This window comes from Podarcis raffonei, chromosome 10, assembly GCF_027172205.1.
Source record: "Podarcis raffonei isolate rPodRaf1 chromosome 10, rPodRaf1.pri, whole genome shotgun sequence".
NCBI lineage: Eukaryota > Metazoa > Chordata > Lepidosauria > Squamata > Lacertidae > Podarcis > Podarcis raffonei.
The window spans coordinates 11,194,128-11,218,607 of record NC_070611.1 but is presented as its reverse complement, the minus strand read 5'-3'; the positions used below and the strand labels follow the sequence as shown (position 1 = coordinate 11,218,607).

The 24,480-nt window shown below is 42.5% G+C and overlaps 2 protein-coding genes and 1 long non-coding RNA gene across 6 annotated transcripts; 2 read left to right on the top strand and 1 right to left on the bottom strand.

The window, feature by feature from the left end:
• The first annotated feature begins 419 nt into the window (after window positions 1-419).
• On the top strand, window positions 420-2,521 carry LOC128422317 (uncharacterized). The gene is made up of 2 exons (XR_008332475.1): window positions 420-1,055; window positions 2,037-2,521. It is a non-coding gene; the product is annotated as an uncharacterized LOC128422317 (long non-coding RNA).
• Window positions 2,522-4,465: 1,944 nt separating this feature from the next.
• Window positions 4,466-17,522, bottom strand: TPRKB (TP53RK binding protein). 3 transcript variants are annotated; one of them, XR_008332470.1, is made up of 7 exons: window positions 17,482-17,522; window positions 15,561-15,632; window positions 14,290-14,473; window positions 13,004-13,126; window positions 11,337-11,513; window positions 7,110-7,234; window positions 4,466-4,838 (listed from the first exon to the last, which is right to left on the bottom strand). XR_008332470.1 is itself a non-coding variant. In XM_053406187.1 (6 exons), exons 3-6 carry the CDS (start codon window positions 14,431-14,433, stop codon window positions 9,950-9,952), a joined length of 531 nt encoding a protein of 176 aa, XP_053262162.1. In that variant the 5' UTR covers window positions 14,434-14,473; window positions 15,561-15,632; window positions 17,482-17,521; the 3' UTR covers window positions 9,618-9,949. The 3 variants fall into 3 exon arrangements, 2 of the variants coding, with proteins under 2 accessions (XP_053262162.1, XP_053262163.1); XM_053406187.1 differs by lacking the exons at window positions 4,466-4,838; window positions 7,110-7,234 and adding an exon at window positions 9,618-10,036 and having other exon boundaries at window positions 17,482-17,521; XM_053406188.1 differs by lacking the exons at window positions 4,466-4,838; window positions 7,110-7,234; window positions 17,482-17,522 and adding exons at window positions 9,618-10,036; window positions 15,875-16,066.
• ALG10 (ALG10 alpha-1,2-glucosyltransferase) lies at window positions 17,507-24,333 on the top strand. Of its 2 annotated transcripts, none has more exons than XM_053406167.1 (3): window positions 17,507-17,713; window positions 21,257-21,451; window positions 23,278-24,333. In XM_053406167.1, the coding sequence occupies exons 1-3, from the start codon at window positions 17,549-17,551 to the stop codon at window positions 24,331-24,333; spliced, it is 1,416 nt and encodes a 471-aa protein (XP_053262142.1). In that variant the 5' UTR covers window positions 17,507-17,548. The 2 variants fall into 2 exon arrangements, with proteins under 2 accessions (XP_053262142.1, XP_053262143.1); XM_053406168.1 differs by lacking the exon at window positions 17,507-17,713 and adding an exon at window positions 20,902-21,000.
• Window positions 24,334-24,480: the final 147 nt, after the last annotated feature.

Here is a 24,480-nt window from a genome sequence, read left to right as displayed (position 1 = left end):
ACTGTCGGAGTTTGTTTATTTAGGGCAGGGGTCAGCAACCTTTTTCAGCCATGGGCCGGTCCACCGTCCCTCAGACCATGTGGTGGGCTGGACTATATTTTGGGGGGGGGGGATGAACAAGTTCCTATGCCCCACAAATAACCCAGAGATGCATTTTAAATAAAAGCACACATTCTACTCATGTAAAAACACCAGGCAGGCCCCACAAATAACCCAGAGATGCATTTTAAATAAAAGCACACATTCTACTCATGTAAAAACACCAAGCAGGCCCCACAAATAACCCAGAGATGCATTTTAAATAAAAGGACACATTCTACTCATGTAAAAACACGCTGATTCCCGGACCATCCACGGGACGGATTGAGAAGGCGACTGGGCCGTGTTCGGCCCATGGGCCTTAGGTTGCCTACCCCGATTTAGGGACACACACCTGTCCTTCAAAGTGGTGCAATGCCAGTAGAAACATGCCATTGTGTAGAATCCGAAGTTAATTTCTGAGAAGTGACTTTCAATAAGCCTCCCGCTCAGACTGGCTATTGCGAGCCCTTGGGGTACCCGCAAGATCTCAGTTTTAAGAAATTCCTGTTCTTGTATCACAAGAGAAGAATCGTGGAAAGATGTCTGTGTCCTGCATAAGGGGCGGCTTGAAAACAGAGCAGTCTATTTTGTCAGCCAAGTGTCTCCCCCACTTCTCGCACACCTCCCTTCTGCACGCACGCATGCTACAAACGGGGAGGGCTTCTTTCGTTGCTCCACATTTGGCAGAGACTTAGCTGCTTCTGTTTATAATGGCCCAAGCAGTCAGCGAGGGGAGAGAACGTGCTATTGGTTTAGTTAGTTCATGACTTACAGCAGCAGCAGCAGCAGCTCCAAAGTTGTATCCCGGAGGATCTCAATTCTCCGCTCCTCCTTCAGCTGTGCAAAGTCAGCATCACTGCTACCGACTGAGGGCTTTCAGGTCACTGATTGACGGGATCTCGGCTGGTTTTGCGCTTTCAGGGAAGAGTTGCAAGAGCAATCCACCAAGGAAAAAGAATGCATGCCTCTAGAAGGTAGGTGAAACATGTTGGTAAAAGGGAAAGCAAAAGGAGAGCACGTCATGCAGAGCTTTCCATCATGATAGGCAAATGTTATGGATGCTGGTACTATATTCAAACCAAAACTTTATTGTGATCCAAAGACCCACCAAAACTAGATATGGTTAAAACGACCAGACAGACAGATGGAAGAAACAAAGGCAGTCATTTTGTTTTATCTAGGGCATAATGATCTTTGTTTCTTATAACCTCCGAAATAAACTTTGCCACGGCCAGTGTACTATCATCTGACCTGTCTTCCAAAAGATATTTAATATGGGAGGCTTTGGATTTTCCTGGCAAATTTGCCAGTGAGGGTTTGATCAGTTGATCCCTTGCTTGCTCATATTGCCCACAATACAGAAGGATCTGCTTCATGCAATCAACGTCCTGGGAACATAACCAAAGCCTATTCTGATAGGGGATGCCTCTCAGTCTGCCATTTAGAACTTCCGAGGGAAATACGTTTAGTCTGGCTTTGGTAAATAAACGCCGATAGGTAGGTACAGACAAATTCCTAAGGTATGAGGATATCTGAAAGTCATACCCATATTGGATTCCAGCTGAGACGGGGCTACAAATTACATAAGATCGGGATGATGCTATATTTTATCTGCAGCTTCAGACTACTGTGATGAAAGACCTACTAGGGGATAAATAATGAGGCTGCTGACATGGGGTTTGGTTTTGTGTGTGTGTGTCGGGAACAATGCAATGGAAGGAACTAAGGGTTTCTTCATACAACATTGTTAAGACACAAGTAGCACAGTTAGGACACTTCCTGGGGAAAGGAAGGGTTTGGTAAGAGAGCATCTACTTTGCATGCGGAAGATTAGGGTTAGGCTTTAATCTTTAGCATCTTTAGGTAGGGCTAGGAGAGACTCTCTGTAAAGTAACACCTTAAACTTTAGTAGTGGCAACAGGCTAAATCTATTGTTTCTTTTTTCCTTTCGGCAGAATACACTGCCTTCGTGCTCACAGGCCAAAACCTGCTGCTACCACCGGAGAGGCAGTGCAGAATTCTTGTGGGTGCAAACAGCAGTGTCGAAATGAGCAAACCGCCGTCGGTACACTCTACACACTCATTGTCATGGTCATCCTAATTGCAATTTGGGGAGTCTGGGCCAGGAAAGATTTCTGAGCATGCTGAAGGAAGACGTTCGATATCAAAAGCTCAGAGAGACCCTCTTAGGGACAGGAAGGGCAAAACGCCCGGCTTATACACACTGGAACTGTTATCGAAGGACAATTGCCGATGGATGCAAAGTCTCTCTCTGCCCCTCTTTCTGGCAACGCTCAAAATTCAAGAGAGAAAAGAATGCAATGTGATGATTCTTTCGAGACTGCTTTGTATAATGATGATCGTAAAATGATGCAGCTCTGTAAATCCTGTAAATGTAAAGTATGTAAAGTATAAATATAAAATATACCTATTTTAAGAAGGCTGGGTCAGTGTTTTCGCTTGGTGTAATTTCTTCTTTGATTTAACAGGCTCCCAGTTTCGTAGCACCAGAAAGAGTGGAAATGGTGTGGTTGATCAAATCATTGGATCTCAGTAGATCTGGTTCATTATCTAATAACTGATGTCAACATTTGGTCAATCCCTAAAATAGGACAATGGCAACAAGGATGTGACTGCTCTTCCTGCTGCACAATGGTAATAAGAAAACTAGACTTGATGTTGTTGCCATTTAATTCATTGTGTGATGCTTTGGCTGCAAGTTGCGGGTGCAAATAAGGCTCTCTCTGGGCACAGCACATAGACCATGTGAATCTCTGCCTTAGTGGAACACACCCACCCCACCTCACACCACAGAAATTAGATGGTCTTCTTCCTCATACCCAAGCAATTTGCTGAACAAACCACACATGCATTGAGCCATAGGAAAGAACATTTCATTAGGTATCTATAGGGCAGCTAAGTTGTTCAGGCGATCCCTGGGCATGTTGAAAGTGTGTGTGCATAATGCACAGCGTCTTCCAGTTAGAACTGTTCCATCTCTTGTGGGGTGTGCACGCAGTGTGGAACAGAACAGATCACCCATCAGGCCCAAACATCATGAACAAATTCCAGTGATGCTATTGAACAAGGTAACCATCATAATACTCTTCGATTGTTGTGGACTACAACTCCCATCATCCCCGAGTACCTGTTGGCAATGCTGACTAGGCCTGCTGGGAGCTGTAGTCCAACACATATGGAGGGAACCAGGTTGGTTACACCTGCTACTGAGTACCACTGATATTATTATCTGATCCCTTGCATGATGTGAGAGAGCAGGAGCACAAATGAAGAGGAGAATCACGCAAGGAGAGCTCAAGTCCATATATTTGTAGTTCCTCACCCAGATGTAGATGAGATCCAGACCTGCTTAGTTTCCACAAGGTTGTTGCATTTAGACTATGCACTCAATTCTGTAGAGGAAGACTTTGGTGCTGTGGGAAAGGCGAAGTTGCATCTACATATCAGTTGTGCTGCTGACTCAGTAGCTGGCATTTAGAAAGCCCTTAACCTCTCTTATTTTATCTGTAATGTGAATGTGTAATACTTGCTCAACTTGCTGGGTTTTTGGAGAGGTGAATTAATTAACATTACCAGAGCACCGAGCTTCTGTGCTAAAGGTTGTGTTTAAATATGCTATGACTGTAATGTTGCTTCTTTCCTAGAAGGTCAACACTTCGTTTATTGCCTCTCATTTTAATTTGTGGGGGCTGGCTGCACCGTATAGACTTATGTCAATAACGATAGGGGATATAAACCTGAAGATCTGCGTGAGATCTGAAACAAAATATTGCAGTGGATCACAAAGCCTCAAGAGGACAGCTCCTGTTTATAGCTCCAGCCCCCCTGGGAGAAGAGCCCTGTAGCCCTGCACGAGGGGGTCAGTTGTGAGAAAGGAGAAAACATCATTTTCCCTCACTCCCCACAGGCTTTCCCTAGGTGCTAAACAACTTGAAAGTCCTGCACTATTAGCCTGGGTTAATGTTTCCCCTCCAGCAAGTTTCCACAACCTGTTGCCCATTCAAGATGTTGGGGGCTGCCAGTCCCACCATTGTTGACCATTTGGCATGCTGGCTGAGGCAGTTGGGAGAGCTGTGGCCCAAGACATCTGGAAAACCCCAGGATGGATTTTCTGCCAAAATATAGGCATTCATCAGCAGATAAGGCGATGTGAAAAGCATTCGTTACTGGCGGACAGTTTGATACCACTGCCTCAGATACCATCAGCTCAGATTTAAAGCAATAAAAGTTATTTTCCCTTTAGAAGGATAAAATGATCCGCACAGCTCTCTTGACAGCATCCTTTTAACAAAGGAGCAAAGTATAGCTGGTGTGTTACTTAAAGGGCAGCAAAAACATTTATGCAAACCCTAAGGTATTGTTGGTGTGTTTCAACTCTAGGGCCACAAGCAGTGAAAAGGAACGGTTTTACGATCCCTTCTGTTTATGTTAACTGGGCTGGAGTGATTTTTCACACATGTTCAAAAAAGGATATGACTTAAAACGTACCTGCTTGCCGTTAGTTCAAACTACCAAAAATAGTGTCTGCTCTCCAGCCAACAAGTTGGATGATATATTCCATGTGCCGTTTGCTTTGTCAGGCAATGAAAACAAGCCTTTAATTTTCCATGATAATACCGCTGAAGTGTTGTTTCAGAAGCTTCAGATCCTTCCCTCTTCCAGCTCTAGATATTATCCTACAGATCCCACACCCCCACACCGGTCCAGCTTTTGAAAAGACAGATTATCCTGAAAACCTGTGAAAACAACGAAATTGTTGGCACTACCATTTCTTCCAATCCCTTTCAAAGGAAAATATTGCAGCTAGCATAATCTTTAGCATGGGGTCCCAATTTGGAAGAATTCTCTTCTAGCGTTAATGTATTGTTTCTTTTAAGTTTTGCAAACACAGGAGCTATGGGGAAGGCTGCTAGGCTTGCCAAATAATTAAGTGACTTTTATTTTAAGAACCGATCACTACACGATTCCTAATTAGGGAACACTTATAAATGAACATCTTTCCTAGACCAGCTCTCCATTTAAATACCAAGTTACTCTCCTCATAAGTCAAATTTAGGGCTTCTGCTCTTCAAAGTTATTGCTATTAGTATTATTATTAGTATTGTTAGATTTTTATCACACCCTCCTGCCTGAAGGAGCCTAAAGGGGCAAAGTTGTGGTATTTATGGGACCGCCTCTCCTGGTATGCCCCACAGAGGACCTTAAGGTCCATGAATAACTATAGTTTAGAGGTCCCGGGCCCTAAGGAAGTCAGACTATTCTCCACCAGGGCCAAGGCCTTTTTAGTGATGGCTCTGACCTGGTGGAATGCTCTGTCCCATGAGACTAGGGCCCTGCAGGATTTAACCTCCTTCTGCAGGGCCTGTAAGACCGAGCTATTCTGCCTGGATTTCAATTTGAATTTAGCCTGATCTTTTATTCCTCTCTTTTCCCTCCCCCTCCCCTTTTTATGAAGATTACCTGCTCTGGGACCCCACATCTAATTCTCCCCTGGCCTCCTCGCTGGCCCAAATAGGACTAACTTAACCAGCTAGCCCTGGTGACCATCTAATGTTTACTGGATGGATTTCCTTCCAAATTGATTTTTGAACTTTGAATTTATTGTTATTCACGCTTTTATATTGTATTTTATGCTGTTTTTTGTTGTATCACAATTAAGTGTTTTAAATTTGTTGTTAGCCGCCCTGAGCCCGGTTTTCTGAACCAGGAAGGGCGGGTATAAATAAATTATTATTATTATTATTATTATTATTATTATTATTATTATTATTATTAAATTTGGAGTGTGATCTCAGCAGCAAACCCTCACAAAACATCACCCCTAAGTAGCAAATGGTGGTTTGTATTTGCCTTGGAAACCACGTTTAAACCCAAGTCTGCAATTATGGTTCACCATCCATGTTAGTTTGGATGTAACTGCAAACTACTGTATAGTGTGCTGCAATCCAGGAAAAAGAGGAGCCATTAGTTCCTGGTCTAGCATTGCATGTACCTAATGTAATATGTTTATTGTATTAAGGTTAAACCAGCAATCTTTTACGAATAAAGAAGAGGGTACGATATCTTACAGGACAGAGATGGGGAGCATATGGCTTTCTAGGTATTGTTCAATTCCAGCTCCCACTAATATTTCCAATGGTTAGGGGGTAAGGGAAGCTTATAATAGGGCCAGAGTTTTATCTGTTTGACAAAATATCTTGACAACTTAATATTAGGACAGATTCTAAGTTTCTCAATCCCTTTTGCCAAATTCATTCAAATGATGACTTCTAACATCTCTGCAACACGTCAGTTAATCTTCCTTCTGCTTACTCCTCCATCGAATACAGGGTTTTGCAAACTTGGGTCTCCAGCTGACTTTGGACTACAACTCCCCATCATCCCTTGCCAGCAGGACCAGGGATGATGGGAACTGTAGTCCAAAAACAGCTGGAGATCCAAGTTTGGGAAACCCTGATCTAATACTATGGCTGGCTTGTGAATGGCTTCACATTCCTCATGACCTCAAAGCTGAGAGAATGCCAAACCAGAGGCCAGCAAGCCCTATCCCCTCCCTGATGAGTGCCATGCAAGCGTCCCTGACTGGAACAGAAGAACTGCGGTAGATCAAAGGGCATGCGCAAACTGAATAGCACTCACAGCTGCTGTGTTCATATGGAGGCTGGAGCCTGGCCTATTTCAGCGCTTATATGCAAATAAACACATAACGCTGCTGTATAATGAATACAGGTGACTCTTGGCTTATGCTGGGATTACGTTTTGGGGATATCGCATAATGCCCAAATGGTGTATAGTAGAAACTCATTGGGTTCTATATATATCTATATTGAAATATCTATCTATCTGCCAAGTGCATAAAGCTGAATGTGCCCAAGTTAAATGTGTGCAAGCTGCCAGTTACTTACACCACTAAAACAGCTAACATGTGCTCCCTTCCATTTTTCCTGGGACACCAAAAACTGTAATAATCAGGGGCAAGGGGGCATTTAATAACCAGGTGAATTTACCTTGAGACCACTGGTGGAAGGTGTTTGCTTGCGTTCAAGCTCCAATATTCCCTTTCAGGCAAACAAAGATGGCATTTTTCATTGGGCCAGACTGGCAAGTGTCCTCATGGTTTTTTTCTCTTTTCCTGTGGTGTGTAAGCACAGCCCATTGCAAAAGTTGTGGGGAGCAATTATTGTACAATGTGCATCTTTGCTGTGTGGCCAGACTTGGACAGGCTTGATTTTTGCAGGGTGGGGGATGCAACAGGGGCTAATGGAAGGTAGGGTACTAAATGGTAGCCCAAAATTTTGGTACTTTCCAACTTTCTAATACCCTCTGAGAAGAAGCATCTGCAGATCATCATCTTGTTATGATTTGTACAAGCATGTGGGTTTTGTTGCATATACAGCTGCCTTTCTGATTTCAAAACAACCTAACTTCCTAGGAATATACGAAAGATGTCTAACTTTCCCTTGTTAATCAAAATACAAGCACTGTATACATTATAAAGTGTTGGATCCAAAGCTTAAATGATCTCTGGGCCATTTTGCTGATGTCATTGTAAAAAAACCTGTGCATCAGATCTATCCAGTTAAAATACTATCACGTTCCGGGAGCAAACTTGGCATTAAGGCCAAGTATGAGAGGACATTCTCTATCAAAATACTACAGCATATGCAAATCTGTTTACCCTTAGCTTATTGTACAACTATGGGAGAAAAATGAAGACTCAGCACACTGTCCAAGTTGCACAGACTGACATTCTCAGAATCTATAAGCTACAAAAGATATGAATTATACAGTCCTTGGTTTTCAAACAGAATGCGTTCCAGAAGGCCGCCCGTCTTCCGAAATGTTTGGAAACCAAGGCACAGTTTCCGATTGCGCAGGCGCGCTGGAAACAATAGCGGAAGCCGCATTAGATGTTGGGTTTCCAAAAAAACCTTCGAAATCTGGAACACCCACTTCCGGGTTTCGATCATCCGAAACGTATGAGTACCAAGGCGTTCAACAACCAAGGTACAACTGTATATCCTAAACTCCTCTTAATGCTCCTCCCTTGTAACATTCATATGATTTTTTGTAATATCCATCTATATAGCAGCAAAGGAAGTTAAAATCCTCCATCTTAATTCTGAGTACAGCGATACCTCTGGTTACATACTTAATTCGTTCAGGAGGTCCGTTCTTAACATGAAACTGTTCTTAACTTGAAGCATCACTTTAGCTAATGGGGCCTGCTGCTGCTGCTGCTGCCGCTCCATCGGAGCAGGATTTCTGTTCTCATCCTGAAGCAAAGTTCTTAACTCAATGTAATATTTCTGGGTTAGCGGAGTCTGTAACCTGAAGCGTATGTAACCCGAGGTACCACTGTATTGGTTTAAGGCACTAAATGCTTTTGTTTCAGCCTTGGAAAAAATACCTTAAAACAGGAATGGGGAACTTGTAACCTTGCACTACAGCTTCCGTAAGCCCCAACCACAAGTCCAATGATCAGGGATGATAGCAGTTGTAATCCTGGATGGTGATAAGGGTTTATTCTAATGAAGAGAATATTGCAGATAGGGAAACGGTTTAAGGAAGCAGCATGAATACTGAGGATCGTAAGCGGGGAGTGCGCTGTTGTCTTAAGTCCTGCTGGCGAAATTCCTGTAGGAATATGGTTGGCCACTGTGAGAAAAAGATGCTATTCCAGATGGGCTTTTGGCCCTGATCTAGCTGCTCTTCTTAAGCTGTTAATACTTAAGAGGAACAGCACCAGATGGACCACACTTAAGCCAAGACTGCCTGTATGGATCACACCACAGATATTCAAATCCCTACAAAGTTAGTTCCAGGTTCTGTACTGATAAATACTGCAGATTCAGGAACTGCTTTAAGAAAGAGTGCAGCAGCAGCAGCCTCTCTGCTCAGTGGCACAATTTGGCAATTTTAGACTATGGCTTCAACAGTCCTATTGTGGGCGAATTTTTTTGATGGCAGTGTGTTTTCTTCCTTGGCGATCACTCGTAGCTGAGTAAGATTGCCTTCCATGAACACGGTTTTAACAGTGAGTCCGTAAGTGACTGTGGAGGCCAATCCGGATCCACACGTCCTTCCACAGTGGTGACATAGGTTTCCGGATGGGAGTTGATCACGGTGAGGATTTGCTTGCGGTATCTCCAAATTTGGGAGAGATGTATACAGCTATTAACCAAATGAAAAACAACAAAGCCAGTGGACCTGATGGGATACTTGCCGAAATCTTCGAAGTGGACAGAACAGAACTGATACAACAACTTCACAAGCTCATCTGGTAATGTGTACCACTTGCTTCAAAGTGTGGTAAGCCAGCCATGGTTCATTTGGAGGCCCCTGTCCTTGTTTTGCTGAGGGCAGCCTCCACTTCTGCCCAAAGTCCTTATCTGACAGCGCTACTAGCTCCACCACATTGCCAAGGGTTACTTTAAAGAACTGTGTTAACTAAGGGGGAAGGAGAAGGCCAAGCCACAATGCCCACACCATTCGCACCTAGCAAGACCAATAACCCGAGAGAATGCTGTCATTTTATTGTTTTGCTTTTTGTATCTTTTACTCCCTCTCTCTTTTAGTCTTTTAAATTGTGCCCCGCCTGGCGTACATTGCCAGAAGGGCAGTATGCAAAAATACAGTGAACAATAAACTTTTACTTCTTGATTATAAAATAATCAAAATACCCAAACATTCTTCCATGTTTGTAATAAAATTGTGACAGCTTCCATTTTCAAACAAAATAAGAGTTAGACTTCAGGGCATTTTAACACTGGTTCGACCAAACAGAAAAATTGAAAGAAACATTTGTTTCAGGCTAAAACTGTTTCAATGTCCTAACTTTTTTTTTTCATGAAACATCTTTAGTTGCCATTCTACAAATGATGCCATCCAGCAGCGTGCCTATTGTTTCTTCCTGTGGGGTGAGTTTGTACAACTGCAAAGAAAATGGAATAGTCACTTTCCAGAGGAGCAAAAGGTTGTCCAGCTTTATAGGTCAAGTTGAAAAAATGGGCACAGCAATCCTATGGCAGGCAGAAGGGAGAATCCAAAGCATAGCTGCTATAACTTCCAATGCCCTGCTAGAGCAAATAATAAAATCTTAAGAGTTGTAGAGTTGTAGAGTTGTAGGATCATCTAGTCCAATCCCCTGCAATGCAGGAAATCAAAGCTGGGGAGGAGACAGCTAGAACGGAAATAAGTATGGCAGCTCCAAGGCTGTCATATTTTTTCACACCCTTCTTAGGGGAAGATTCTATGAATCAAAAATCTCCCTTGGTTCAGCCCCAACTTGCTCCTTCTCTCTCTCTCTCTCTGTCCCCCCAGCACCAACAGGGGAGGAGGGATGGCTTCAGAGGTCTCCATGGCTGAATTGAGAAGGTCTCCAGGGGTCTCCAGGGGTGGACCTACTTTTCTACTTCTGGACCTCCCTCTACACCCACAAAAAATGGCAACATCAATGGCTGCTGGGATGTCCTCTCCAGGGACCATGGGACTGCACCCGAATATACTTTGTAGTCAAAACACTCAATACAGAGTGGGGAAAATGTAAGACACAAAAGAAGATTAAGAAAATGTAGGGGTATGCTTGCATTGCTAAGGATGCTTATAGGTAAAGAACCCCTGACAGTCCAGTCGCAGATGACTCTGGGGTTGCAGTGCTCATCTCACTTTACAGGCCGAGGGAGCTTCCGCAGACAGTTTTTCCAGGTCATGTGGCCAGCATGACTAAGCCGCTTCTGGCACAACGGAACACCGAAACCAGAGAAGTGCACAGAAATGCCATTACCTATTTATCTACTTGCACTTTTTCGGCGTGCTTTTGAACTGCTAGCTTGGTGGGAGTTGGGACCTAGCAACGGGAGCTCACCCTGTCACGGGGATTCAAACCGCCGACCTTCTGATCAGCAAGCCCAAGAGGCTCAGTGGTTTAATCCCCTCATGCTTAGCTTGGGGGGGGGGAATCCAACTGGATTTAGTGAGCTTAAGACTGCACTATATGTCCATCTATCTCAGAAATTAACACCTTGTGGCCCACCACAAATTGAATTTCAACTCCCATTTGCCACACTCCTTTTAGTTGGGGCTGTGGGAATCTGGAGAGTCACAGGTCCCCCCCACACACTCTGTACTAAAAGTAATTGCAAAATTACAATTACAAACTGTCATTACAAACCAAAGAAAATGCTATATTTTGTCTTATCTCAACCCTTAACCCGGGACCAACTTGTACAAACCTTTTTAACTTTCTGTAGGTCTGTTATTTTGGGGAGGTCTGCTAAGGGGACTTGCTGGCCTTCCACTTGACGTATTACGTCGTCCAGATTCATGGTTTTCTCTTGGTCTTCAACCAGAACAATGAGTACTGCAGTGTCACTGTCCGAAATGCCAAACTTTCTGAAGGCATCTGAAATCTAAAATACAGAATTATGTGTTCTTATGTACGTCAGTCACATCCTAGCAACCCAGAGCATCTCACAAAACATATTTTTCCCATTTATTTGGTTCAGAAAAGATTAAATTAGTTGTTAAGTGAAATGTTAACTATCTCACAAGATAAATACTTACAGCAAATGTGGGCATATTTTATCATAGGCATATTTTATCATTCATGTGTTTTCAAGTCACTATATGAGGGACATGCAGAGGATTTTAATGTCAGATTTAAAGAATGATAAGCTGTGTCAAAGCAAGAGATGGGCAGGAGTGGTAAAAACTTCTTGTACGGTTATGGGACTTCTAAGACCTTTAAGTTGACACATTCAATGTAGGAATCCTGGTGGTGTAAATACTGTACATGAAAACCTCTGTTTTTTACTTCTAATATTACTGCAGGAAGAGTCTGGAAGAAGCCCAGGACACATTGCATGTGTGGGCTGTAGAGCAGACCTGCACAACTTGCAAGCAATCCCTTCAGATGTGAAGAAAATAAGCAGCTATCTTCTTTTTAAAAGACATCTGAAGGCAGCCTTGTTTAGGGAAGTTTTTAATGTTTAATGTTGTATTGTTTTTAACACTTGATTGGAAGCCGCCCAGAGTGGCTGGGGAAATTCAGCCAGATGGGCAGGGTATAAAGAATAATAATAATAATAATAATAATAATAATAATAATAATAATAATAAATTAATAAATAAATAAATAAATAAATAAATAAAAATAAAAATACTATCAAACAGAAATTCAATTCTCCAGTGTTTTTGCTACCCACCCAGGTCTGCAAGAACAAGAAAGGGAGCCATCAAGGCAAAATACATGGCTGGGTTATGTTTTCCTGGGATGGTGGGGGTGTCACAAAGTGTCCAGGCCTGTACAGGAAAGCTTGCCTTCTTATAGGTCAGACCTCTGTGAGGATTCTCAAGCCAAAAGAAGAGCCAGGGAACCAAGGACACTGTTTCCTACAGTCCTTGTTTACTGAGGTAGGGGCAGATTATAGTGGACAATCAGAGGCAATTCCTGAATGGGAATGGGGAAAAAATAGTATCTCATAAAATGAGCATCCAGATTACATATTTTATGAACTCAGTAAAAGGGTAGCAGTTGTGAAGCCTAAGACTGAATGCTTTGTTAAGACCTTGTTTCAGTCTTGAAGACGAGGGTGGCTTAATAAAAGGGTATGTGTGCAGGCAAACTGATGGTCAGGAAATATTTTGTGTGGTGAAAAATATACATAACACCTTTCAATTAGCAGCCTTCTTCAGGGACAAGAAAATCTTATTTCACTGTTACAGCCAGGAGGTCCTGCTCAAATTCTTCCCATAGGCACCTGTTTGGCCACTACGAGGCCAGAATACTGGACTAGATGGGCCTTTTGGCTTGATCTAGCAGGGCTCTTATTGTGCTCTTATTGCAAAAAAATGAAATAAATAAAATAAATTCAGAGTATGCTGTAGGCAGCCATCTTACATTATTGTTCGGGGAAAGGTTGAATATTATTTCAGCGTTAAGAGTTCTTGTCTTCATTTTATTGATCTTGTAGAGATGTACAGCTTTATTCGTTGCCACGAGTAACTGAAATGGATCAACAATCTGCCAAAAAATACAGAATAAAGTTTGGTTTCCAGGGATAGGCCTCAGAATAGACCCACTGCTTTCCTTAGCTCAACAAGGAAAAATATATTTTAGAAATGGCAAAGAGCCATCAATTAAAAGTTGAAACAAGGAGCAAAGGGGGGGGGGGCAATTCCACACACTGTAAATAACTTTGTTCTATCACTAAAACCATGTCTGAGGTCAAAACATACAGTAGTAACAGTACAAGTAGATATTTAAATGAAAATTAAATTCACACATCACATTTCTACCTGAGGAAACTGGAATCCTATTAATACAGCTCTCACTATCTTGTAAAGAATCAGAAAAAAGCCTTTTGCAGAGAGTATAGCAGTATAATGAGAAGAATATTGAGAAGAAACAAAGAAGAAAAAATCATGAGAAAATGTGGATAAACATTTTGAAATCCTGAGGAAAGTGAAAACTTTTCTACAGCTCTTCTCTCACCCAGATGTGAAATTTCTATTTTGCAGTTTTTTTAAAAAAATGAGAAAATGATCTAGCATATTCAAAATGGTTTAATATGAGAACAAATAAACCAAAGTCCAGATAAGAAGCAAAAATACAGCCAGTAGAAAATGGATACAACAGTGCTTCTCAAACAGTGGTTTTGGGCCACTTTCAGGCAGCCATCAGCATCTAAACATATCCAGTATTTCCTCATTTGTCTGCTCTACTCACTAGCCATGCCAGCACAGCAGTTCGCTGCAAAGACATCTGGGAGACAGAGGGAGCCATAGAGATCAAACACGGTTGGCTTGAACCAAGGATGGGTAGAGAACGAACACACCCATTAAAGTCCCCTTTCATTTTACTTTGTGCTCAGCAAAACACAATGTTTCTTGGATGCAGGAAAGTTGCTACAGAAAGGGCAGAGCGCCCCGGTAAATGTTCCATCCATTCTCTCATACAACCTTTCACAAGTTTCCTGAAAGATCTGTACTTTTGTCCAACTGGGCACAGTTAACATTCTCGCTGACCTGCTCCTACCTGAATAGCAATCTATTGCCTTCTCCTTCAAATCTAATACAGCTCCTGAAACTCAGAATTTCACACAGGCAGGATTGCAAAAGCTCTGTGAGTTTTGCAAACCTTGCGTTACCACAGTAATGAATACATAAAAAAATTAGTTTGCTCACCATTGCAGGATTAATTAATGCTCCATCAATAGCTCCTTCCATTGCTTTTTTTCTTAGCATGGCAGCATTTTTCACATCATTAAACAGGATAAGAGTAACAAGGCAGTCAGGAAACAGTTCCAGTCGATGTGTTAAACACTGCATCTTGCAACACAGCAGTACGCTGCTTCCGAATCAGTCAAACCTGGAACATTTATAAAAAGTGACCAATGGGTATTGTTGATACTTTTGTGTTTGCTCTTTGCCTAGTAGTTTTACTTAATTAAGCTTAAGGCTACATTCCATAGAGACGTTTCAAAAGTTGTCAAGTCTGCACAAGATTAGTATGAACTTGGCCTAGTGACCGTGTTCCATGTCAGCAGCTGGAAAAACCGAACTACTTTGAAAAGTTTATGCTCTAAATTTATTCTGATTTAAGCAGTCTGATCTTGTAAGTATAAAGGGTTTATGTGGCCTGTCATTCTTCGACAAAGACACAGTGCAAAAATGCAAAACATGCATCAGCTTTGGGAATATCGCTCATACTAATTTTTATAGTTATATTGAGCTTTTCTGCTTTAAACAAAAATGTAAGACTCGTACCCTCTCATTGTGCAGAAGTACAATACACACATGACTTTCACGGCCAAACCAGCATTTAAAAATACGTTGCATTTCAGTGTTTATACATTTTGGCTCAGCCGGTCATTATCTGGAGTTGTCATTGACCCATTCTCTGGAAAACCCTGCAGAAGCTGGATTCCAACAGCCATACTGTGTTTTTGCAAAAGGCAGCCTGAGTTGTTATCACTGCTTTTTTCTTTTCCAAACCATACACAAAGTGACAGCAGATCCACCCCCCCACCCCCAGTTCTCTGAAATGTGCTGGGACTTTTGTGATGGACAGAGTCTGTTCACAGAGTGAACTGGTGCATAGTGTGTCTTAAAAAAAAAAATCTACAAAATTCCATAGAAATGTTATTGCTTAGAATAAGAGACACTCATTATGGAAAGAGTGTTCAGGAGTGATGGGTCAAATGACATATGCTCCTCCCGCCCTCTGTCTCTCTGTCTGTCTGTCTGTCTGTCTGTCTGTCTCTCTCTCTCTCTCTCTCTCTCTCACACACACACACACACACACACATCCCATTTGTAAGCTTAAAAAATGTTTCCAAATGTGTTCTTGAACTTTTCACTTGACAAAGGGATGATTCTGATGCAATCTTTGCTATTAATGGGCAATCTTTGCTGTCAATGGGGTCACTTTTTAAATAAATTCCATAAATGAATACCTTTAGCGCTGGTGATCCAATTAATTTTTCCGAGACGATCCTGTGAGTAGTTTCAGTGAGTCACAGTTGGTCCTGTGCAGAAGCAGATAAGCAAAACCAACAAAATAAGATCTTAATAGACAATTATCTTTCTTCTACGCATGTGTGCATAGCCAAGGGGTGGGGCAGGAGGGTCTTTTGGCCTGCGGCCTCACAGGGGGCCTCAAATTTAGACCCTTGTTTATATTCTGGCATTTAACAATTTCTACAACTCCCCCCCCCCCTTACACATCAGATCAAAATGCATAGAACCTCAAGATTCAGGGACAGTCTACCTCTGAATAAAGTGACTGGCTGGCTGACGACAGGAAAAGGATGTTCACTCTCAAAGCTGCTTAGGGATGTCGTAAGGAAAAGTGGGGTATTCAGAGTTCAAATTGAAAAGTGTGATGGCTTCTGTAAATCCCTTGAAAATAGGAACCTTTGGGAGTGCTACAGGAATTCTAAGATCTCAAATATAGAATAAATGTTGATGATTGCACAAGGTAAACACACATATGTAAGTATACGAACCACATGTCTAAAATAGTACAGGAGAGCAATCCAAAAGCCATATTGGCTCCCCTAAAGATGGCAAATATTTCCTGTCTCCTTAATCCCCCTTGCCTGAGAACAGGTAAGCAGATAGCAATCAGGGGAAGTTCCTGAAGGGATTCATCTCCTATATCTATGAACCTCCGTTGTATTAATTGTCATTGTTTGCCCAGATTGAGGGATGCCTGACAGGCATCCTGATGGTCTTATAAAATGCTAATGTTTTTGTGTAAACTGGAACTATGTAAAACTTGTCAAATCCTGAGGATTTGCCACAGTAACCCCACCTTAGGTGGGGTGTAATTTCTGCCTGTTTGTAGAGGTGCTGTCCTTCTCCAGCCATAATGCAAACCCTGAAAAGAGATCTTCTGGGTCTCTCTCGCCTACTGGCTAGATCCGCCTTGGTTTCCACTGGATCCTGCCTCCATCCATTCATCTCTGACTGATCCTGGACTTAGGGGTCCTGGGGAGTTGGCCAGCAAAAGCCAACCACCCCTATTTTTTCCTATATCAGGAGGGTCTGCAATCTGCACACAGGAAGCTTACGTGTGACAAGTCCCAGCAAAGGAAAAATGGATACAAAAACTTATGGAATATGCAGAAATGGGGTGGAACTTACCAGAAGAATAAGAAATCGAGATAACAATTTTTAAAAAAATAATGGAAATGGTTTACTGAATATTTACAGATTAATAATAATAATAATTTTATTTGGTACCCCATCCATCTGACTGGGTAACAGATAAAAACATTTGGCAGGATTATTATAATAACCGGCCGTTTCATAAGAGTATATATTTAAAGAAGATGAATAAATGAGCACATTGAGTTAATTTGCAATACGCAGAAGATATTGAAAATAAAGTTATGGAGCCGTAGAAAGAGGGGAAAGGAAGTCCAAGTATTGAAATGTGAAAAGGACTGTAAAATGAGTGAAGTGTATAAAGCTGGTGAAATGCATAACCTTGAAAGTATAAATAATTTTTTAAAAAGAAAGGATTGTAAAATGAGTGAAAGGTGTAAAAATGGGTGAAATGCGTAAACTTGAAAAGTATTTTTTAAAAATATTTTTTTAAAAAAGCTCACACGCGACACGGAAGCCGTTGCACAGTGTGGCAATAACACACACACACACACACACACACACACAGCCTTTCAAGGCGAGCTTAGAAAAAAAGGGAGATATTCGCCAAGCGCCCGGCCTGGCTCTCGGAGGAGGGGCGGAGAGGGTCCCCGGCAGCCCCTTCCCCGCAAGGCTCGGCTTGAAGCAGCGGCTTCCCCCGCCTGAGAGGACAACGCCGAGCCGGGGGTTGGGCGGCCGCGCGAGGCAGCAGCGCCTCAGGCTTACCGGGCTCGCCTTATCCTGAGGCCTCGCGTTTCTTGCCCGGTTCCCCTCCCGGCCCCCGGCGCCAGCAATGGAGCGCTCCGAGGCCTACTACTTCTCGGCGGCGCTCAGCTGCGCCTTCCTCGCCTCGTGCCTACTCTTCTCGGCGCTCAACCGACAGCAGCGCTCGCCCTACATGGACGAGGCCTTCCACGTCCCTCAGGCGCACGCCTACTGCGAGGGGCGCTTCCAGCAGGTAGGTAGGCCGCGCGAGCTGCTTGGGCTGAGGGGATAACCAAGCCGCCTCTCTTTGCCACGGCCGCCTTCCTCGCCCTCTTTTATCCCAGGCGACTAGAAGGGTTTGTTCGGGGGCGGCTAGGTCCAGGGGGGGCGCGCCGGGCCGCAGCTGGACTACAACTCCCATCATCCCTCGGCGTGGCTCTTGAGGGCGGGGGTTGATGGGAGATGGAGTCCGACGAGTCCCCCCCCCCCTTTCACCTGCTCTTAAAACGCCCGCCTTGAGTCAAAGCAGAGGGGTAGTTTGTCGGATCTTGTAGGTTTTAAACCTCACGCACGTACCTTTCCATTTATGATTTGCAGGGCATCTGTCGAGGGGTGCAGGGAAGCCTATGCTACATAATAATAATAATAATTTCATTATTTATACCCCGCCCATCTGGCTAGGTTTCCCCAGCCACTCTGGGCTGCTTACAGCACATTAAAAATTGTCAAGCATTAGATATTAAAAATTTCCTGATACAGGGTTGCTTTTAATGTTTAATAGGTCATTGTATTTTAGTGTTTTGTTGGAAGCCGCCCAGAGTGGCTGGGGAAACCCAGCCAGATGGGCAGGGTATAAATTATTATTATTATCATTATCATTACTACTCAAGCCCTGCAAATCTGAATTTGGCCATCAGGGTTTAGAACTAGGGTTGCCACTTTTGTTCTGGCAAAATACAGGGCGGGGTGGGGCAGTTGGGTGATTATCAGTGCTTTTCCTCCTTTAAAAATGTTTAGGGATACTCTCATTTTCCTACTCATATTGAAATATTGCTCCTCAATGAGGCCAAACTTAGATTCACAAAACATTTAGGGGTATGCATCCCCCCCAGAAAAAAGCACTGGTGATGATGATGATGGTGATTTTCCTCCCCCAAGTGACTTCAAAGCAATCCATTGCCATCTATTGCAGCCTTTTAGGGTGGCCCATCTGGAATTTGTCGCATGCACACACATACACATGAATTTGTAGATCTGTCCATGCTTAAATGCACAGCTTCTCAAACATGTGCCTTGGGAGAGGATCTCTAACTTGGCAAAGAGAGGGGAGGACCTGAAATGCAGGACAAAACTGTTACCGATACAGGAAGTAAAAATTTACCTTGAAATATGGGGCAATCCTGTACTATACAAGACAGGTGGCGAAGGACAACTTCTGATATGCAGCTATGAGAACTAAATCATGTGCATAAAAGGGCTGCTTTCAGTCTGCAAAGCTCTTCATGTGTTTCACTTTCCCAACGGCACCGCAAGGTCTTGATGGTGCCCAGTTGTGTCCCATAATTCTGATTTTTAAGGTAAGCGCTGGGGCTCAAAGTGCCCCCAAACTGTACCCTTTGATACGGAAAGTCCACCCCCAATTCCAACCCTAATTGGTGAGGAACTGTACAATGCAATCTGCTCATGTTCAGAGACTCCTCCCTTTGTAAAAATCAATTTACATGTTTCCCGTCTGAGCCCTGGCATGGGAAACAGATTCTGGAGCTGCATCGGTGCTGCAATTGCAGTTCCTTAGAAACTCCATTTCCCCCCTTTATTTGTGCAGCCCAAGGGATTACAGTCCTAATCTTTCTAAATCCTTCCCTGTCCACTTTACTCTCCCCCTCAACTGTCCCCAGTAAGTCTGCAGCAGCAATCTGTGCGCCATCATACATGAACATCGAAGCAGAGCGCATTAACAACACAATTCTATACATGGGTATTCAGAAGTAAATCCCATTGAGTTCGATTGGGCTTACTCCAAAGTAAGTGATACAGGATTGTTGTATGAGGCAAAATTCCTGCCAACAGTTATTTCAAAGACCCACTTAATTTATACATAGGCTCCACCTACAAGCCTTCCTTCAGAAATAATAGCATAATTTCAGTGGCAGCTTACTTATAAAAAGGTATATGCACTTAAAAATGGTATGTACTTTCATTAAATGGAATATGCAACATCAGTCAGATCTTTCTTCACACCCAGTGACTATTCCCACGCAAATTGCCACTTTCCTGATATAAGTAGCAATGGGTAATAAATAGAATAATCGTTAGACTGCACAAGTTATTCTCACCAAAACAGAATGTCTAGTTGCCATTTTGGGGCAAGACAGCTCTAAAGTCATATTTTTCAGAAGATTGGCTGACTGCGATTGATTATCCGTTAAGCATCTGGCTAGTTCTGATGAAACCTTGAGCTAGGTTAAGAACTTTGGGAACTTAAAGAAGAAAATTCACTTTATCCAGGGACAGTCTACATGGTGATCAGTTGATCAGCACTGAGGGGGAACCCTGCTTGCAAAGGAACAATGAGGACCTCACCTTATGCAGCCAGTTGCTAGCTGCACCCATACCTCCATCACACGTGACATCATATATATGATGCTGGCTGTGGGGCAGAGTGGCAGCTTGTGGGAACTGGCCTCAAGTGTCAAATTTGGACCTGTGCCAGCCTAGTTAGGCCAGCTGGCTGGCAGTTCCCCATTGCTGCCCAAATAGCTTTTATGCAGGGATTAGCACATATAACTTTTCTAGCCTGTTGCAACTGTTTGGCAGTAAGCATGCAATGATGCAGAGATCGGCTTTACATGGAATTAGCAGTTGGGATAGTCAGAAAGGGACAAATTTTTATAATATGTCAGGGAAAAAAGCACCAGATTCTTGGCTAGCGGCTCAGAATGAGCTATCAGAGACATTTCAGAGATGAAACCCAGTTGACTATATGAGACAGCTAAGAGGATACAAGGGCAAGTTCATCCATAACACTAGATCATGATTTGGAAACAAGCCTTAATTTGTAATTTCCCAGCTTGTACCCAGCGCTGTTTGGCATTAAGGGTTAGCCGACTCATATAGTCGAATATTGACATATCAAATTGTATAGCATACAGTGGTACCTTGGGTTACATACGCTTCAGGTTACATACGCTTCAGGTTACAGAGTCCGCTAACCCAGAAATAGTACCTCGGGTTAAGAACTTTGCTTCAGGATGAGAACAGAAATCGTGCTCTGGCAGCGTGGCGGGAGGCCCCATTAGCTAAAATGGTGCTTCAGGTTAAGAACAGTTTCAGGTTAAGAACGGACCTCCGGAACGAATTAAGTACTTAACCTGAGGTACCACTGTATAAGAATCAGCTAAATGGAATTCAGTTAAGATGGAACTTCGTCTTCTGTTTAAACAAAAATTCTAAAACATGACTTCGGCAGACTGCATCCTTAGCAAAAAGGAAAAAAAAAGTGACACAAATGACGTGCATTTCATTTTCGAAACTGCCAATGTAATGTGAATCAGGAATTTTCATCTCTCTCCCAAGATGATTAAATTTCCCATATACCTGGAACACTAATTTCTGCACAGGGAGATGTACAAATCTCTGTTTCTCATCATCATCATCATCATCATAATATACATGAGAATAACAGAAAGAGGAAGCAGGAGTTTAATTGAATTCATTAATTTTGCATTCTGTTTTTGTAATTATAAAAACATATTTCTGAGCTGTTTTATTGTCTTTCTGTTCTCTCTTTTTGCAGTGGGACCCCATGATTACTACACTTCCTGGTTTATATTTGGTGTCAGTTGGAATTGTGAAACCTGCAGCGTGGCTCTTTGGGTGGTCTGGAAGCATAGTCTGCTCTACAGGAATGCTCAGATTCATCAATCTTCTCTTCAGCATTGGGAACTTCTATTTACTATATTTGCTTTTTTGCAGGATGCACCATAAGAAGGTACAGCGCAAATGTATCACACTTAAAAGAGTCTCATTCCTATACACAATAGCACCATTAATGTGTCAGAGGCTTGGCAAAACTCTGAACTCTTCCATTATGATGTAGCTGCATTTTATTCTGTTTCTGCAATAACATTTGGATCTTCCCAGCATCTTAGATTACCGTATTTTTCGCTCTATAACACGCACCCGACCATAACACGCACATAGTTTTTAGAGAAAGAAAACAAGAAAAAAAATATTCCAAATGAAACAGCGGATGTATGATTTTTGTGGTTCATGCTGTGGCCACAGACATGTGATCTGACGGTGAGTTTGGGGTAGCCCAATGCAAAAATCCTGAGGATCCATGTGGATCTGTGCTTTGTAACCACGTTTTAAGTGGGGAGGGAAGGAAAAGCACTCAAGGAACAAGGAACACGCGTGGGGTGGGTAGAGAAGGATGCTGTTAATAATGCAGAAGAGGGGTATAAGAGGAGAAGGCTCCTCTCCTCTCCCACTTTGCTCCTTTAAAGCAAGCAGGCTCTCTGTCCCTCTCTCCTCCCCACTCAGCGGCTCTTCTCCCGCTTTGCTGTTTCAAAGCAAGCCACGGAGGAGGGAAGGAAGGGGAACCATGGATCCTCTGCTCACGACTGCAGCAGATCCCCCCGCCATCCGCAGGCATTCGCTCCATAACACGCACAGACATTTCCCCTTACTTTCTAGGAGGAAAAAAGTGAGTGTTATGGTGCAAAAAATACAGTATGTTGCCTTCCTGTTTTTCTAAATGCAAGTACTTTTAGAAGTTTTTTGTGCACGTGGCAAGCAAAGACTTATGCATGTGCTTAATATTACACCTGTGACTACAAGTCACATTGGTCTTTCATAGGCTTGTAATGCAGTCATAAGGACTTTTAAAGGATTTTGGGAGGGTTTACACTATGTTATGTTCGGGATCTTAGGAATATCCATTTTGGGTGCAATCCTATACAAGTCTACTCAGAAGTAAGAGCCATGTAGTCCCAGGTAAGTGTTTATGGGAATCCAGTCTTACTCTTGATGGGTCATTTGGTCAGAAATGTGGTTTTACTAGGGTTGCAGCACTTGGTAGATTAATTGGTTAGGATTACCAGTTAAATAATAATAATAAGCGAAAAAGTTATCCCCTTCCCATTAATCAGGCAACGTATTTTTTGAAAGAAAAAATATGGTTCTAAATTTTAAACTCATTGAAGTCAGTGAGATTAAGCACACCCAATTCTCTGTTAGATTTAGGCCGTTATTTTTAAAATACAAATGCTTATATAAACTGCAAATTACAAACACCCTCTTAGAACAGGGATTCTTTGTGACTGTGAGAGAAGGGGAAATCCATTTTTTTAAGAGGATGCCTACTGTGACATATGTGAGACCTCCCGGTATAGGGCAGTATATAAATAAGAAGAAGAAGAAGAAGAAGAAGAAGAAGAAGAAGAAGAAGAAGAAGAAGAAGAAGAAGAAGAAGAAGAAGAAGAAGAAGAAGTGGTGCATCACTTAAAAACAAAAAAGCATGCTTCTTACTTCAGAAGTATTGTTTTTATCAATGCATGATTTTAATCAGAACATCAAGTGAAATGCACTTGATTAAAGATGATTTAACTTATTTAATCAGCTCGCAGTTCTGTTTTTAGCAGTTGAAATCCTGGAAGTTACCTTAAAACAAAAGGGTTTGCGACAAAATGATTTGAGATGCCTGTCCAGTTCAGTGGTGCTTGTGCAAATGATGTTTCCAATGGTTGTCCATTTTGTTATTAATTCGTAATGGAAGCGACAGTCCTAATTCTTCTTTTTCGTCGCCCTTTCTAGGCTGCCTCTGGATTCCAGAGAATTCTGTCAACCTTGACGCTCGCAGCATTTCCAACTCTTTATTTTTTTACATTCCTTTATTATACCGACACAGGCTCAACCTTTTTCACTCTCTTTGCTTATTTAATGTGCCTTTACGGCAATCATAAAACGTCAGCCCTGCTTGGGTTCTGCGGCTTCATGTTTCGTCAGACCAACATTGTATGGACTGTGTTCTGCGGAGGAAGTGTCGTTGCACAAAAACTAAGCGAGGCCTGGAAGGCAGAGCTGTCGAAAAGCAAAGAGCAGAAGAACTCGCCTGCAAAGGGATCCTTTTCAGAACTCCTCAGACTCTTCAGGTTTCTCCAGGCCTACCTCATGTCACTTAAAAACCTAACCACTCTCTTTCTCTTGACATGGCCATACATCATGATGGTGCTGGTTTTCTTCACTTTTGTGGTCCTCAATGAGGGCATTGTTGTTGGCGACAGGAGCAGCCATGAAGCCTGTCTGCATTTCCCCCAGCTTTTCTACTTCCTTTCTTTTACTCTTGTTTTTTCCTTTCCTCACCTAGTAACCCCTGGCAAAATGGTCAATTTTCTCCGTTCCGTCCAGAAGCATTTTTTGCAATACAGCATCCTCACCACCGTCTCTCTATTCCTCGTCTGGAAGTTTACGTTTGCTCACAAATACTTGCTTGCAGACAACAGGCATTACACATTTTACATATGGAGAAAGATCTTTCAAAGACACGAACTAGTGAAGTACATATTAGTTCCAGTCTATATATTTGCTGGCTGGAGTTTCACGGATGCCCTGAAATCAAAATCTGTTTTCTGGAATTTGGTATATTTTTTATGTTTATTTGTTGTCACAGTTCCCCAGAAGCTATTAGAGTTCCGTTACTTCATTTTGCCATATATCATATACAGGCTGAATATTCCTGTGCCATCGCTTTCTAAACTTTTCCTGGAATTGGCTTTTTATCTTTTGGTGAACGTGGTGACTTTCCATATCTTTTTGAACAAACCTTTTCAGTGGCCGAACAGCGAGGAAATCCAAAGGTTTATGTGGTAATTTTGGTTCTAGGACTTTTCCTGCAGCAAATAAGAGACTGCAGGCTTTGAAACTCTACCAAGGAAAAAAGAAACATTCTGGATGTTTGTAACTGGCAGTGAATGTGAAATCTGATGCACTGTTTTTGCAGATATTGAAAAGCCATTT

Excerpts from the sequence above, each read along its gene's own strand:
- TPRKB (XM_053406187.1), bottom strand. The coding sequence starts at position 14,433 with ATGCAGTGTTTAACACATCGACTGGAACTGTTTCCTGACTGCCTTGTT. Across the intron at positions 13,127-14,289 it reads CATTAATTAATCCTGCAATG|ATTGTTGATCCATTTCAGTT; the intron begins GTGAGCAAACTA and ends ATTTTTTGGCAG. Across the intron at positions 10,037-11,336 it reads ACCTACAGAAAGTTAAAAAG|TTGTACAAACTCACCCCACA; the intron begins GTTTGTACAAGT and ends TTTTCTTTGCAG.
- ALG10 (XM_053406167.1), top strand. The coding sequence starts at position 17,549 with ATGGAGCGCTCCGAGGCCTACTACTTCTCGGCGGCGCTCAGCTGCGCC. Across the intron at positions 17,714-21,256 it reads GCGAGGGGCGCTTCCAGCAG|TGGGACCCCATGATTACTAC; the intron begins GTAGGTAGGCCG and ends CTCTTTTTGCAG. Across the intron at positions 21,452-23,277 it reads GCAGGATGCACCATAAGAAG|GCTGCCTCTGGATTCCAGAG; the intron begins GTACAGCGCAAA and ends CGCCCTTTCTAG.